The sequence below is a fragment of the Agrilus planipennis genome, unplaced genomic scaffold (assembly GCF_000699045.2).
Source record: "Agrilus planipennis isolate EAB-ADULT unplaced genomic scaffold, Apla_2.0 scaffold4, whole genome shotgun sequence".
NCBI lineage: Eukaryota > Metazoa > Arthropoda > Insecta > Coleoptera > Buprestidae > Agrilus > Agrilus planipennis.
The window spans coordinates 982,564-1,000,741 of NW_020442463.1; the positions used below are offsets into that span (position 1 = coordinate 982,564).

The 18,178-nt window shown below is 33.1% G+C and overlaps 1 protein-coding gene across 1 annotated transcript; it reads left to right on the forward strand.

Annotated features, from left to right (window-relative positions):
- The first annotated feature begins 12,718 nt into the window (after nucleotides 1–12,718).
- LOC108739440 lies at nucleotides 12,719–15,506 on the forward strand. The gene is made up of 2 exons (XM_018473342.1): nucleotides 12,719–12,918; nucleotides 14,901–15,506. The coding sequence occupies exons 1-2, from the start codon at nucleotides 12,854–12,856 to the stop codon at nucleotides 15,442–15,444; spliced, it is 609 nt and encodes a 202-aa protein (XP_018328844.1). The 5' UTR covers nucleotides 12,719–12,853; the 3' UTR covers nucleotides 15,445–15,506.
- The last annotated feature ends 2,672 nt before the right edge of the window (nucleotides 15,507–18,178 follow it).

An 18,178-nucleotide genomic window follows, 5' to 3' on the forward strand; every position in this document is an offset into this window, starting at 1 on the left:
ACAGATATACGTATATACAATACGCCATCAGTTAAGTCAAACCTTATAATCGCTAAACTTGATGTATTTCTAATTTTTGGATATGTTGTTGAGACGAAGATGATCGGATGATTGTTGCAAATGATGCCGCTTCATACTTATCATCATCATAAGGCTGTCAGTCCTAAGACTAGTTGGCCACGCACCTCCCCTTAATCCTATCTTGAGCTAATCTTCGTATTTCCGTAAAACTAAAACATCCCACATCCTAATGTCTAAATAATATGTCTCTGACTAGACCTTCATGCCTGAGGTGTCCTACCAACCTGTCTCGCCTATTTTTTATTGACTTCCATAGAGTCTTGTATTCTCCTATTCTTTCTAATATTTCTTCATTTTTAACCTTCTCTATCCACGGTATTCGGATCATTCGCCTGTAACACCACATTTCGAACGCTTCTAACTTTTCTTTTCCGCCGCGCCCACCGTCCACGTTTCACACCCGTACAACGCCGCACTCCAAACATGCACCTCTAACAATCTTTTTAGAATTTCTAAATTAACCATTCGTGAGCATAGAAGTAACTTCTTTTTACTGAAGGCGACTCAGCCCTGTGCTATCCTCTGCTTTATATTCCTACTACTCCTTCCGTCCTGACTTATCTGACTTCCTAGATACCGAAAATCAGCCACTTGTTCTAATTTTTCGTCTTCTACGTCATACTTATTCAAAAATTATAAGAGGAGTAGAAGAAAAGGAGACTAAAAATTAATCTCAGGAAAACGGAATGCCTATACCAGCATCGGAATGGAACCTCATACAGATGAAAAAATGGTTAATCTATATAATAAATCTAAATACCTTAGCTCATACATTACACAGAAGAAGAGGAAATGTGAAGGGGATATTCGATCCTGAGTTAGTGAAAGAAAAATAAGTAATGAAAAACTAGATTCTCTTTTATGGTCATGTAGGAAAAACTTGACAAAGCATTAACCATGTACTATAAAGCTACCACCAACTGCTTCTTAACCTTAAATTGTTCCTTAAGTTTATAATTTGAAGCTGTAGTAATATATTTTTTAAGAAAATGTAGGATGAAAAGACTAGAACACATTCCAAATGATGTCATTAGGCAAATAACAAACATAGTCACATCTATAAAAAAAATTTCACTATCTTTTCTTTTCCTTCTTTTTTCAAGACATTTTTCTCAGTGCACTTATTTATTCTTCCAATACATGCCTCAAGTTTTGTATTTCAATTCCACAAATCCTACATTTTCTCTTCTCCACTTTCAACCAGTCTTTAGTTCCTTTACATTCATTCCGCATTCTAAATCTTTCTGTTATCCCTATATAACAGGTCAATTGAAAAGTCCCCGGCCTAAAATAGTAAAACACATTTTTTTTGCAAAATTCGTTTTTTTTATTCAACATAATTCCCTTCAAGGGTGATACACTGATTATAGCGATCCTCCAACTTTTCGATACCATTTTTGTAGTACGATTTGTCCTTTGCTTCAAAATAGGCCTCAGTTTCGGCGATCACCTCTTCATTCGACGAAAATTTTTTCCCAACGAGCATTCTTTTGAGATCTGAGAACAGGAAGTAGTCGCTGGGGGCCAGATCTGGAGAATACGGTGGATGCGGAAGCAATTCGAAGCCCAATTCATGAATTTTTGCCATCGTTTTCACTGACTTGTGAGACGGTGCATTGTCTTGGTGAAGCAGGACTTTCTTTTTCTGCAAATGCGGTCGTTTCTCGGCGATTTCGTCCTTCAAACGGTCCAATAACGCTATGTAATAGTCGCTGTTGATGGTCCTTCCTTTTTCAAGGTAGTCAATGAAAATTATTCCACGCGCATCCCAAAATACAGACGCCATAACCTTGCCAGCCGACTGTTGCGTTTTTGCACGCTTTGGAGCGGGTTCATCGTGTGCAGTCCACTCCGATGACTGTCGATTGGACTTCGGAGTGAAATGATGGAGCCATGTTTCATCCATTGTCACATATCGACGCAAAAACTCGGGTTTATTACGCGTGATCATCTTCAAACACTGCTCTGAATCATCAACTCGTCGTTGTTTTTGGTCAAAAGTGAGCTCGCGCGGCACCCACTTTGCACAGAGCTTTCTCATACCCAAATATTCGTGAATGATGTGATGTATACGTTCCGTTGATATCTGTAGAGTGTCTGCTATTTCATTCAATTTCAATTTACGGTCATTCAAAATCATTTTGTGGATTTTTTTAATGTTTTCGTCCGTAACAGCCTCTTTTGGGCGTCCACTGCGTTCACCGTCTTCGGTGCTCATTTCACCACGTCTAAACTTAGCATACCAATCCTTGATGGTTGATTTTCCTGGGGCAGTGTCCGGAAATTCGTTATCAAGCCAAGTTTTTGCTTCAACTGTATTTTTTCCCTTCAAAAAGCAATATTTTATCAACACGCGAAATTCCTTTTTATCCATTTTTTTCACAATAACAAAAGTTGCTTCACTAAAAATGCTATAATTCACAAACTAATGATCCGACAGCCGTCAAATTTATAGACGCGTCTTTTGAAGGTTAGGACTAACTGAAAATCATATGGATTTAGTTCTGGTGCCGCCATCTATGTGTCAGGCCGGGGACTTTTCAATTGACCCTAGTATATATATTCTTATTCTTAATTATGTAATCAGATATTATGTCATTTTGCCAATCTTCCCATATTCATTCTCTCATCCCTTCTGCACATTTTCAACATTGAATTTTTCTTAGATCTTCTCCCCTTTTCATTTTTCTACATCTATTATTTATTATATTACTTACATTCAACCCTTATTTTCCCATTCAATTAGTTGTTCCTTGCTGATTCTCATTTCCTGTATAGCCTTATACCTTTCCTCCTCATAGGTATGTGTTTCTCATACCTATTCTCAGATCTTTTTTTCTCCATATTTCTTTCCTTATATCGTCGTCTTTTAATTTTTCCAACTTTTTTTATCTTTATAAATTTTTTCTATCTGATCATATTTTTTCCACCCCCATATTTCAACCCCATAAAACATAATGCTTTTTAGAACTGAATTAAATAACATCATCCTTCTCTCCCAATATTTTTGCATAACTTTTGTCCTATCCCCTAAATTCCCCCTAAAATTTCCATTGCCTTTCTACATTTATTCTCTATATGTATCTCATTCTTATTATTTTTGTACATGTACCCTAAATATTATTCAGTATAAAATGAGTTTTGAAAATACAATCGAATTCAACGCGGACTAAGACGTGGACAACATCTATTAAGTCATAAGAAGACAACTGTTCAACCGACAACTTTTTTTTGAAGTTGCAAGTTTGAGTTTACAATACCCCTAGTACTTTTCATAATATATCAAAAATTCCGAACTACATCAGGCCTTTTTTATGTAAGATAATACTTACTTGCTACATATATTTCGGAATTTATTCATCGAATTGTTTAGATCGTTTATGAGGAAGCTTTATCCATTAAACCTTCTATTCAACACCCTAATAGACTGGTAGGCATGTAGATTTAAAACCTGAAGGAATGATTCTTGATAGACGAACACTAAGTAGGGATTTTTCCAAATTCGATTCCTAAAATTGTGAAAAGAGTGACTGACTGGCTGACAGACAACGCAGAACAAACGCCGGTAGGCCTGGAGTTTTGAAATTTGGACTAAATATTCTTTAAGCCTTTAGAGGTACAGTAAGAATATTTTTAAATATTTTTAAAAATTCCATCCAAAAGGGGGAATGTAACTGACTAGCAGACAACGCATAGTTCTAGTTGGTGAAACTAGAGATTTGAANTCTGTACCGCTAAATGTTCAGTTACTTTTTCAGTAAAATTGGAAATATTAATGTGAAAATTTATTTAATTTTTATCCACCACAAATTACCTTGAGCAAGGAAAGGATGCACACTGTCACCTGTACTTTTTAATCTATACATCGAAGACGCGATCAGGAGTTTTGAAATTTGGACTAAATATTCTTTAAGCCTTCAGAGGTGCAGTAAGAATATTTTTAAATATTTTTAAAAATTCCATCCAAAAGGGGGAATGTAACTGACTAGCAGACAACGCATAGTTCTAGTTGGTGAAACTAGAGATTTGAAATGGGAGAACATTCCTTGACTACTCTAGGGGTACACTACGGAGAGATTTATTAATATTTCATCCCTAAACTATCATTGTAGTTTCGTTACATCATTATCTGTGGGATTTTTCCAAAAATTTCTGATTCATGATCAGGGATTTTCAGATCTGATGATGATAAAAACATTATAAAATCTAAAACATGTCTCGATACCCAATATGTTATCCTTAGTTAAAAAATGACAGTAAGAAGAGTCTCTCAGGTTTTTTAATAGAAATTAATTTGATTTTAGTGTATGAAGAACATTTGTTTTGACTTGACTAAATATTAGTTCAGAGAATGATAAAATAGAATGTAGAACAGAAGAAAAATGCTTTTGTTTTGAAATCGGCAAAAATAACTGTGATACTAATAATCATCGTGAGATAACAACCTATTCTTGGTTTTCCTTTTGGTATATTTAGTAAGTGGTTCTGTGGAAATCAAGGTTAACGAACAAAGGCTCGTCAGAACGTTTAAAATCAATTTTGGGATACCAATAGCGCGCAGCTTCACCACCTCCTGAGTAACCCCCGCATCACCCCCTCACACACACGTACATAGACACACCACCGCCTGTTGCCGTTGACGTCACGACCGATCGTTCGAGCCACAATCTGGGACGCTATTATGTAAATACGCGATTTGTTTTTGCGACAACCCTTATTTTATTACAATTTTAAAAAAACATTTTCGCGAGTAATTTCAAAATCTATGCACCTGAATTGGTTCTTCTTTTGCATTTTTCTACGTAAAATGTTCATAGTCCACAAATGTCTGAGTTTGTCTTTAAATATGCATTATGTACTACTATAACAAAAGACCGTTTACTTTTGTGGGTCGCTAAAGACGAATATGCAATTGGTGATCGCCTCCGGAGTATTTTTGTCTTACAGCTACCGTCATAAACGCCGTCTCCAGGAGTTATGTTTTAAGTTCATTAAAAATTTGACATTAGTTACAAGGTGGTTCTGAGGAATGCTGAATATGTAGTCGACGACGACCTCCGAAGTCGATGATCGATTATTTAATAAATGATGTCAATTAAATTTTTTCTAAAGGTAATGCTTTAAATAAATGATTTTTTTAATGCACTGTTTTCTTGCAAGATAATACCTTTTTATAAATATTGGAGACATATTTATTAAGAATGATTGTTTTACAAAACGTTTTTTAAACAGTTTTCATCTAAACCGTCATAGTATGCGGTCGCCGACTGTATACATATCCCCATTGTAAATAGTTTTATTACCTCTTTTGTACCTTTCATTCATGTATACCTACCTATTAGTCATTTGGAATTTTCAATCACTATTCAATATTATAAATACCTAGTTTGTAGTTCTATTGAATTTCTTAGGACNTGCATTTATTAGCACACTACAATATCTTGTAGTTTTTAGTTTTACACACCCGGCGTATATTCGATATTGTTTTGCGGACTGTTTTGTCGTAATTCACAGAATTTCGTAGTTCTTTGCTAAAGGTACGATAAGTGTTGATTTTTCAGGTGCTGATTTTAATTTGAAACTTCAAAATTCAATGGACCATGACACTGAATCCGGAAAACAATATCGATCCAATATTTTAGATTATCCATTTTCAAGGAGTTAAGAATTTTTTGGGTTCTCTTCAGTTAAAGAATTAGAAGGCATTGATGGAATGTCTCTTTGTCCTCTTTTTAAAGTTCTAATACCTTCAATGGTCAATGCGAGCAACTTTCATTCACTTTATATAATCTTTGATCGGTGATGATATCAAAACATTTAACGGCAAAAATGTATTTTGCATTTTACAAATAGAAAATAAGTTTGGAAAAGTATTTCAAATAAAATACTAAATGCTTTTCTCAAAAAATTATTTAGGAGTATATACATTTTGTATTTAGCTTTTACATTCTAAATGCAAATACTTATTTCAAATAAAAATAAATCTACAAAGTTGGAAGCATTATAACAAAGCGTGATACGCAAAATACAGGACTTTACTTTATCAGATACTGTTCTCTTTTCGACTTTAGGACTTACTTCCGCATATCCAGCAAAACTTATTTGATGAATTTTTACACTGGTAACAGTCGCTTCTTTTTTTGGTATTTATCTTGAAAAACTGTACAACGACGCGCACAAATATTTAAACACAGTGATACTCAGCACTGGATTTACACTAAGGGCTAATAGCCCAAATCGGCAAACTTCCATGGGCGGAAAATTCAGGAATTGAGAAAATTTAATATCAAAAATGCTTAAAAAAGTGTGTAAATGGAAGTACTATCCGCAGCATTCGTTAACGTCCGTAAAGCACAAATAGATAGCTAAGTACTAAATCTCGATTTTACTAAGAATTGGAATGTCGTTTCAAAAAAAGAAAAACTTTTTTCGAAACTTTTCGTCAACAATATTTTAGAATGAGTCGACTGATTTTGGTGGGATTTACAGCATTTTGTGTAGTTTTTTAAGCTTTAGCTTCCTATGATCTTAAAACGTGCGATGAATACTCGTTTTTTGAAAATCAGCCTGAAACCAATAACTTGCCAATTTTGAAAACTTGGTGGTTTTTATAGCGGAAAGTCAAAAAGTATTCTGAATCCTCATTCATTTTGTGTAGAAGAAAATAATTTTACGAAGCTCAGGTCGCATTAAAGGAAATCCAGCCCTGGTGATACAACACGAAATAAACATATTTCGTCAATTACGATAGCTTTTACCAATATGTCTACTATACTACATACTACTGTCGGTTCTTTTAGCTACCGATATCGTGTTATGTACTGCTATTATTATTACATTGTAAACAGATATTACATTTCGAAATAAGACAATACTTCGCACTCAAATTAATTCATACCAACCATTGTTTACGTTTCGTACTTTTAATTTTTATTTTGTATCTTCATATACTCGTATGGTATATAATTAGGTATCGAACCAATAACGAGAAAAAGACAAAAGAACAGTAATTATTTTAATTTTGAACCATCTTTTTCATTCAAATATAAAAAAACATTCCCACACGTAAGCATGCTAATGGATTATTTTTTTTCCTTTGTCATTTTCTCCTTCTACCTGTTTACTATTCTAAAGCATCGTCGTCGCTTTTACCTTTAGTATATAATGCATAAAAATATGCAATATGTACGTATTTACTGTTTGCTTGCATTACGTAAAAATATACGTATTATGTAAGTACTAAGTAGGTATATGTATTTAATAGATAACGAAAGGATTGTGGATGATTTTCTGCGATTGTTTGCCAGGACCAGCAGCGGGACGGTTAAGTGTCTAACCAACCAGAAAATGGCTGACGGTCTGCTGGTGACGTTAAACGACGGAGGGCGTCGCGACATCGACGCACCCCACAGAACCGACGCTGCCGCTGACTGCGATTTACGATTTACGAAGGGACGGCAAACAACAGAAGCACGATATCATCGGCATGCATTCCGCTGATATATGACTGTGCTCATGTCAACATAGTATACATTATAATGACGCTGCGTTTAATAACTTTTCTAATAAAAAAAAAAACTGGACAAATGCGAGTCGAACTTGCACACCGAGGTTTACTTACAAACTTGTTTAATAAAGGGCTGTATCTTTTGATTGCGTTAACTTAGAAGATTGGTTCTTTCACAGCTCCAAGGGTTTTCAGACCTGAGTGTTTTGTATTAATTTCAACTTGATACCACCTGAGAAAAACGGTTTAACCGAAAGACAGATATACAGTCCAATATGAACTGGTCCTGTAAGGGTTTCTTTTTTCATTTTGAAGTACAAAACCATACGAAAACACGTAAAACCTAGAAAGGTCTAATTTCGAGTTCAATTTACTATTTTACTTATTCTGCTCATAGGAATTTTTTGATCGATTCGACTTTCCATCTGTACCGCTAAATGTTCAGTTACTTTTTCAGTAAAATTGGAAATATTAATGTGAAAATTTATTTAATTTTTATCCACCACAAATTACCTTGAGCAAGGAAAGGATGCACACTGTCACCTGTACTTTTTAATCTATACATCGAAGACGCGATCAAGATCATTAAAGACAGTACAACTGTAGGGATAGATATACAAGGGCAAAAGGCAGTATTATTAGATTTGCAGATGATATAGCAGTATTAGCATCTAACAAGGAAGAGTTAGAGATACCTTTAAATAAAATGGAATATTGTATGTAAATAAATAAAAGTAAAACAAAAATACTGGTATGCAAGGGAAGAAGAAGTAGGGAAAAAGCGAATATAAAAATAGGAGACGAAAAATGGCTTATTTTAGGTATCTAGCATGTCAAGATGGAAGAAATAGTAGAGATATAAAGCACATGATAGCGCAGAGTTGAGTTGGCTTCAATAAAAAGAAGTCACTTTCAGTAGAAATAAAACAGGATCGAGTCAAGTCGGTTAATTTAGAAATTCGAAAAAGATTGTTAAAGGTATGTCTGTACGGGGGCGAAACATGGACGGTGGGCGCGGCAGAAAAGAAAAGGTTAGAAGCGTTCGAAATGTGGTGTTGCTGGCTATTGATGAGGATACCATGGGTAGAGAGCTTCTCCTCTTCTTAAAGGATTCAAATCTGGCACAACACAATTTTTTATCCACAAAGAAAGTCTTCAGCAAATAACAATAGGGATAACAAAATAAGGCATTTTCCACGTCGCTATCGAAAATCTATTCTCATAAAAAGCACATAAATCCTTTGAAGTACTGATTGACTTTTTTACCCCTATTTTTGTTGTTTGTGTTATGTTTGACTTATTTAGTTCAGACGGTCCACGTCCCTCCATTTCAAGTCTTTTTTCATAATTTGAGACCGTTTTAAAATTAAATATTTTAAGTCGTTTGTGTGTATCTGACATCACTGAAAGAAATGCTAAACTTGCTAGATCGATAACTTCCAATTGAAATCGATTCAATTTCGGATCGAGCTGGCGACATCATTACACTATGGTAGTTCGCACCCGTACTGCATGGAGAGTATATTTCTTTGTAATTGCCAACACATAATAAGAAGAAGAATTATAGGGTAAATTTGAAATACGGCCCGCTATCCCACGCGCGCACTCCAGAAGTGCTGGTGATGGAAATTGGAACAATTTTAATGGAAAAACATTATCGAGTCTTTTCAATCAAAATAAATAAACAAGAATGTTACTTATCGTTATCGCTTCAATGTATAAAAAATTGTCTGGCTTTTATTTGATAAATTGAAAAAAATCTGTTGTATATATTGCATTATGATTGGATGGTGGGTCATTGTCCGAATGACCATAAGGGAAAACCGCCAGTATCAACCATTATGTACAATCGCTATTCCATCAGATATTGTCTGTAACGTGTATACTTCCTACAGCATTTAACAACTAATCGTGCGCATGCATATCATTCTTTTAATAAATTTATTAGGTGTTCTTTTTACATTCTTATAACAGTATAGAAGAATCATTACAATTAAGTTGTAATATTGTAAAATAGAATATGGTTGATGCGCTTACAAAGAAACTCAGTATCTATTCAATAATTTTAGATAAGGATGTTTTTAAAAGCTACATTAATCATATCTTATCCGATTGATATCATTATGGTTTATGATTATGTTGAGCGATTAGGTCTCTGCGATCAACAGGAGATAGGAAGTAGATGTCTACTGTAGGCCGATTTTCCAATTTTCACTGTGAATCTCTACAACCGTCGCGACGGTAATGGATGAACGCAGCTAACGATATATGCACATAGATTTTATTATACTTAGATTTAAGAGAAGAATTAATAGAAACACTTAGAAATCAACAGTATAGAATTTTACTTACAATTAGATAAAGTATAATTATGAGAAAACCCCGTGTAAGTAACTAGATATAAAGTTTAAGAAAATATTTTACAAAAATATAACTTCTTCATCGTCTTCTCGGTATCTCTTTTAAATTTTTAAATGGCTAGTGGATTGTTGATGCTTGCTTATATCTGTAAAATTTTAAACTGACATAGTTTAACCATCCCGACTGGAAATTAATAGTTAGTGGATTGGATCCGATGCGGATCAGAATTGCCTGAAGATTGATCAGAAATAAATCAGGCTTTCTGATCCGGGTATGATGGAAAATCGTCACGCCATATATGATCAACATAGGATCCATTTGAAAAATCCATGTCGGATCTGTTTCTAAGATCCATGACGGATCCGTTTGTTTGACGAACAATATTGCATACAGAATAAATCAGGTAAAAAATAAAGTTCTGTATTATGATCCAGTTCAGAACATCGGATACAATCTTGATTTAAAGATTGTACCGAAACCGTAATAGAATTTGTAGCATTAGATTGTGATAAGAAATTGGTCAGATGACTGGATTAAGGGATAGGATACTCTACTATGATCAATTTCTGATCAGATGGTTGGATCAACAGATAGAGTACTGTGCGCTGATCAATTTCTGATCGGATGACCAGATCAAGGAATGGAGTACTGTACTCTGATCAGAAACTGATCAGATCGGTGGATCAACGGATAGAGTACTGTACTCTGATCAGAAACTGATCAGATGGGTGGATCAACGGATAGAGTACTGTACTCTGATCAGAAACTGATCAGATGGGTGGATCAACGGATAGAGTACTGTACTCTGATCAGAAACTGATCAGATCGGTGGATCAACGGATAGAGTACTGTACTCTGATCAGAAACTGATCAGATGCCCGTATTACGGGAAATCTGATCCGCATCTGATCATAATCCGTGTTCTCTGAACTAATTTCCAGTCGGGATGTTGCTAATGGAAACATCTGATTCAACGTCCTGAAAGTAGAGCAGCGGTACCTACCTTAAAAAAAAAATTGTATTAGAAAAGTCGAAAAAACAATTCTCTGCTTAAAAGCGCAAATAATCAGAAGTTATTGATGTTTTACAATAAATACAATAGTTTTGTAAATTATATCAGGTTTCTTATCTCCAGGAAGGTTATCACTAATTTGTCCATATAAAATAGACGCACAAAATCGATAAAATACATTTTTTTAAATTTTACGTAGACAGCCAGTTATATACAATTACTTGCACATGCTTGATAAGAAAATAATCATATTTTTTTATCAGTATGTACTTTTGGTACCAAATACTTCAACTTTTGTGGTTACTATTTAGGCAAAGGTCTCGGTTAGTACACTCCAATTTTGCTGAAGCTTTAGTGCAGTTCGCTATGCTAAATAAAAACCAAAATTACGTTCACGTTACTATAAACAATAGGAAGGATATGACAACTATAATATTTACTCCGTTCGTGTTGACTTTTCCTACTGTAATCGTATGACTCTAACCTAACCGAACTTAGGAAGAATGCTTCTATTTGATCAAGATGTTTTGTTTGTTTACAGGAAGGTCAACTAAGCAGAAGTAAAAACTTCGGCCCATCGTTATTATTATTAAATAGGAATATAATGATAATAAATACCATAAATGTTAAAGTAGGTATAACTTATTAACAGATTACGAAGATATTTGACTACGTCACAGGAATGATCCCGTATGAATAGTTTCAAGCAAACATTCAATTAATCTATCTAAAAGCTAGAATATTTTCTATTTCAAGAAAAAAGCGCGAACTCATACTTCTTCGATTTCTTTATACATCTGAAATCAGGGAAGTCCATTTTAGATAAGGTTTAAGTTCTATGATAACTGTAATTTAATAGAGAGAAAAAACAAAACTATTTTTACATTAACCAGAACTGCCTGATAAAATAATGATAATATGTATACCTAATAATATATTTTTTCTTCTTAATACACTGCGCCTATTCGTAAAAAGCTCATGATACATACATAAAACTTTTTATAGCTTGTTTGTTTTGCAACATATTACACTTTTAGTGTTTAACGTGAGAGTTTTTCAGAAGAGTTTGAGTGGAGGTACTGTATATTAAGAGCAGATGAATTTACTAAGAAAATTAAAAAAAACAACCATTTTAATCTAATATCAAATCGATATTGCTCTGTCACTTTAATTAAGTACATAAAAAAAGAGTAGAAAGTGTGGGTTGCCCCAGAGAAACAACCCCAGTAAAAAAACCTCATTAAAACAATTCCCCGGGAAAATTGCCCTATCGACAAAAAAATTATGTTAAACGGGAACATGTATTGTAAATTGAGTACCATTACCTTTTATATGTGTATAATAGTGTTTCATTTTAAATAAAACTGTTCATTTTCTCGTTAATTTTCCTTTTTTTTTGGGTAAAGCTCACAATGATGGTCTTTGATTTATTTCTTTTATTTTTCTTTTTATTTAAAGTCTCGTTTTTCCGAAGGGGCATATTTTACTGAGGTTTTTTTTTGGAGAATAAAAATTTTCCGGCGCTTTTTCACCAGAGTTTTCCTGGATTTGGGCAGCATAACTTGTTCCGTATGCGGACGCTCAGACGGCTAGCGATGAGCCTGCATTTTATATTTAAACTAATGAATGATTTTTTCCATTTTTATTTTATTACTATAAATTACTCATTACGGTTGCGTGTTTCATCATCAACTACGTAATTTTTGCACTTTGTGCTTTGTGGCGTCAGGTTTTGCAAAAAGCTAGTATCTCGCTTCGTTGCAAATATTTAACTTCACTTATTCCCATCAAGTACAAAATGTTATAGACATCTGTTTATCATTGATAACATAGTTAATAATCTCGCATAAGTGCCATACAAAATCAGCATAAGCGTCAAGTGTTGCGGTAACATGAACTGTAAAATCGGTAGTGCTATCATCATTTACTGTTCCGGTCTTGTAAAAATCAACATAAGGTATGTATCTTTTAGAAACGTGAAATAAGGAAACATTTGAGAAGAACTTAGGTCATATCATATATTATAAATGGTAATTTTTAAAAAATAATAAATATTAAGTTTAAATTGCACATTTAAAAAAATGTGTACGTCCTTGTTGTGACTTTTATCGTTAGAAATTAACTGTTTAAAGTGTCTTTCAGTAAAAATACTTTTTACTAATTTCAGTCTCAGTTACATTCGGTCTGACTTACCTCCTAAATTTACAGATAGCAGACACGTTTCCAAAAAAAAAAATTATGATTACATAATATATAATGTGTTTAAAAACACGTAAACTATGTTTTTTTGTTTTTTAAATGTAATCTCCCTAAACCACCATAAAATGCAAAAAATTTGAATTTTTTAAGCCAAATCAAAATGTAATCTTCGATTTTAACTTCTTTTCTCGGTATAATAATGTATTTTTTATACACATACGATTAATATACATACACTCACTTAAAATACTGAACAGGAAGTACGAAGTACTTTGTTGTTTATAAATTATAATAATTACACTTCATTATAATACTTTACGTATCTAATATAGTAGGTTTAGAAGGGAAATATGTTCAGTCGGAATAGCCAATGATAGTATATTCTAGAATTAGGCGAGTTCTTAAAATAAAACGTTTAATAAAAGAATGATACTTGTTAAATGGCTCTCGGTATCCGGGACATTGTTGAATTTTAATTGAAAATCACTAATATTCGATTGTCGTAGAGTATGATAATATGTACTAATACATTAGCGAATCCCTCGGCGACGGAACCATCGATAACAGTACCTACCTATTTGCCCAAGGACCTTGTTAGATCCTTACGGAAAATAACCATTTCTTAAACACTGGATTAAAAGACTCAATGCACTATAAGTTGTAAAAACTCATTTTTTGAGATATGATCCATTAAGGTTGCATTATTTCGTAAGAACTTCCACGGTACAATTATATATAGGCTGTACCTATTGAATATATACATGTGCTGATGTCATTTTTCATAAGGATCTAGCGGGGTTATTTGAACAGATTTTTACTAGTTTCGTGATTGTTAAATCAGTAAGTGGTAAATAACAAGTTGCTTTTTATTTCATATTAATCACTATTGTAAATTGTTTGTTACGTAGAAACTTAAACGTGCTTTTTTCTGTGTACATAAACAATAAAAGTGAATTCTATTCCTTTGGACAAAAAATCAAGAAAAGCTAAGAGAAATGTATAATTTGTTTCTTAAAATATAAGCTCTCAAGTTATATTTTGAACCTAAACTTTCCAATTTGATGATATTTTATTTTCTTTGGAAATATTTTTTTTTCGTGCAATATAATTTACAAATGCATAATATTAGAAAATTTAAGCTAAATAAAATAAACAAACATTTAGCAATGTACCTGTTATCTACCTTTTTACATTTGATAGGGTCTTATCTTCAACAATAACAATAATATTGCAATAAATTTTGAAAATGCAGTAAAACTCCGAAAAGGTTTCACTTACATTTACACAATTAAGGGCAAATAGAGAAGTGTCAAGTTCTATCAACACAATTTAGAAGAACGTTAATCATTTAAAGGACGTAACTTCCCTAAAAAAGAAGGAACATTTTATTTTAAGTAGAGAATAAAGTTTGATTATTTACTTGTATATTTAGTAAATTAAAATAGTGAAAATGAAAAATTAGTTTCAATTAAGTTCTTAAAGTAAATCGTTTGTTAAATGGTAAAAAAAATTAACAAGCTCCACAAATTTGAAATTAGAACCCTACTTTTTAAGAATTTCATGTTTTCTTCATTATATCTTTAGTCTTTATCACATTGTACGCGTGTACATAAATTATCTCTTCGTAATTTCTCGATAATCTATATCGCTTTATTCAATTTAAAAGTTTTCACCAGATTAAAGTTACGAACCAATCCTCCACTGATATACATATATCGTTTAATTTTCCTCCCGTTTAAGGATGTCGATATTGTTCGTGGTTCTCCTGGTAGGCGGGTCCACAGCATTTTCCTTTCGTAACCTAGGATACGAAAATTCCAACGAACCAATGCCGATGCAAGTTGGAAGTTCACTTTGCGCCGAACTCTGTCAGAACGGCCTAATCGTAAGTGGAAATCAGTGCGTCGAAAATTGCTTGGCTACGCAAAGTGAAAACGTCTTTCCCGTTTGCCAGGAGATATGCCGTCTCAAAGTCGACATTTTAAAGTGCGAATGCGAAGCCCATCAATCAAAAAAAAGTTCCAGTATTAATGTCGAAAAGATCTGTGACGTTATTTGTGAAAATGGAATAAAATTAGCGGTATGTGATTTTTGTAGCGACAATGAAAGAGAAAAACGAGAGGCCGAGGAAGAGACGACAACGGAAAAAGAAGAAGAAGAAAATGTAGAAACAACAACGGCTTTCGACCAGGAAGCATTTTGTAAGGAAGAGTGCGCGCAAGGGAATGGTGGATCGGCTTGTAATTGTGATATTTTGCCTTTGAATGCTGTATTGAGTGTATAAGTAAATGTGGTTATAATAATACTAATCAAATATACATAATATAACGTACGGCGTCATGAAGAGCTAATTGATTTTTATTTATTTATTTATTTATGAGAAATCAACTATTTAGTGCACGGTGTTAGAATAGATGTCACTTTTAGCGCTATATGTAGCTGGGTCATGACGAAAAAATTACGTACACAATAGCTTACAACTAGTGCAATGCTTAAGCCTCAACTGCTTGTAAAAAATTTATTTATCTCCGTGTAAATATAAGGGATAAGGCCACAAATATCTTATTTTTCAGTTAATTGTAATATAAATTAATAACAAAAGAAAATCGAGTCTTCCAACACTGTACAGATTTTAAGAAACATTGATTCAGCTTTAAACGTACATAATTATATCTTAAATGTGTAACTAATTATCTATACTTAATAAGAATAGAGACAGTTGTTATTTTACACCTGTACCCAATTTCATTTCGTTAATGAAAATCGTAAGTATCAAATAGAGAATGATCATATCATTGTAATTGGTACCGTCATTCGCATATTGTACTATTATTAATTTCATAATTTTATGTTGCAGTGACGTTCTACATACATGCATGATGCATACATACGCAGATACATATATGTATATATAAGTAAGTACATGTAAATGTTGTACCCATTTGCTGAAATCGGCCTTTGACCGAAATTTTTACTCAGAACGCGTTGTGGTTTTCATTATGCCTACCCAGATCGTGTTGTGGGTAAATTAGAAAGTCCCACAACGCGATGTTACGACGATCGTCGAAAACACACGACGGTTTTGACCACTTGAAGGCCGAGCTAGACAGAGCTTTAGTGCTTTGTACTTAAAAATGTACTTCCAAGCTTTTCAGGGTGTAACTCAAACCATTTCATAAATAAATAGTTGGGTCTTGATAAACAAATTACGTATTTTGTTGTTTGCAATTCAAAACTCAAATGTAATTGGGGCGCCAAGGATTAAAGTACTTTAAGTAAAAGATCTTGGCTTAGAGTTAGAGCTGTTTTGGTGAAGGCTTTGCTTAGATCTACTTAAAAGTTAGATTTTTGATTGAAAAGTTTCTCTGGTTCATTTTAAACTATAGCCCAGTCTTCAAAAGGTGGCAAAAACCTTTAAAAAAAATTGTATTGTTTATAACCCGAAAACCGTCGTGTGTTTTCGATGATCGTCGTAATTTTGCGTTGTGGGTATTTAAAACGTACCCGAAACACAATGTGGGAAACACCGAAATGCACAACGCGTTCTAGGTTAAAATTTCGGTAGTTACGTACAACATATGTAGACAAGAATAGCTTTTGAGATTTGAAACCTTTTTGACCTTTTCGAAAGGTAATTAAATTATGAAGCTATTAAAAATATGGAAATTAATTTAATTCCTGAATCCTTGTTAACAGAAATGCAAGAATAATTAATGTAGCCTGTCGAAAATACTTGGAAAAACTCTTGCGCTCAGCATTAAACTTTCGCTTACAACAATGCAATTTGACTGATAGAATTCCGGATCTTAAGTTGAAGTCTCAGACTATTCTTGTAGACCTGTACCTACTCAACTCTTTGTATTTAACATTTTATTTCGAATACTTACATATATTTGTAACTTTTTGTGATGTTTATTGTAGTTTTAAATTTTTCGATTTCCTACTTCGAGTCAATAATTTTAATTGTGTAAAATTAATGTTCGAAAAATTACCTTACTACATACATAATATTGTCGCTTATTAATAAAGTACCAGTCAACGTAAATAAAACTGCCCATTGTGATAGTAAACCGTTTCATTTACGTGGATTTGCTGTACTTGTAATAGGTATGTAGTGTAGTATTTATCTCCCGTTGGCAAGATATTTGTTAGAATAGAATTATTCTAATCATTATTCCTTGATTTATTGAACTTTTCAAGATGTTGTGTATGACAATAACTAAGTATACTAGGAATAAAATATATGTTCTCTGGCTTTTGTGACATCAACTAATAAATTGTTTATAAAGCACATTTATAACGAAGTTTCATTAATACTTACCTAATTTTAATAAAAAGATATTAAGTAAGTATTATATGTACACTAAATCGCTGGTCGCTATATTTTCTCTCGTATTGTCGAACAATTTTATTCGGTTATTAGCATATTCGGATAATTTCAAGCCCATGAATCTAGCGGAGCAAAATTAGCAAAACGAAAGACGATATAAGTAATAATTAAGTGCTAATATAAGCCCCCAATAAAAAACTTATTGTTACCTTTTGCTACGCACGCTCTGCTAGCTTCAGATGAACTCAGTAGAGCACTGCTAAACAATTAAAAATAAATCTAATCGAATTAAAATTACTAATTAAATGCCCAAATGAAAAACTTATAGCTTCTTTCGTTTAAACAATATCGCATATTGTGCTAAATTCAGATCAGCTAAACAGAACAGAGTACTGATAAAGAATTAAAAATAAATCAAATTAATGAAAATAAATTGAACTATTAAGGGCTAATTAAATGCCCTATTAAAAAACTATTACCCCCTTTTATTAAAAAAATAGCGCATGTTCTGCTAACTTCAGATGAACTCAGCAGAGTGGAGTAGTGAAAAACAATTAAAAATAAATATATTCGAATGAGAATGAATTGAAAAATTAAGTGCTATTTAAATGCTCCAATAAAATAAATATTGCTCCCTTTTTTTTAATAAATTTCGCATGTAGGTACTGCTAAATTCAGATAAACTCAG

What these genes read in the sequence shown, in the direction of transcription:
- LOC108739440 (XM_018473342.1), top strand. Translation starts at nt 12,854, where the DNA reads ATGAACTGTAAAATCGGTAGTGCTATCATCATTTACTGTTCCGGTCTT. An exon ending in CTTGTAAAAATCAACATAAG is followed by an intron (nt 12,919 to 14,900) that starts GTATGTATCTTT and finishes CTCCCGTTTAAG; the next exon opens with GATGTCGATATTGTTCGTGG.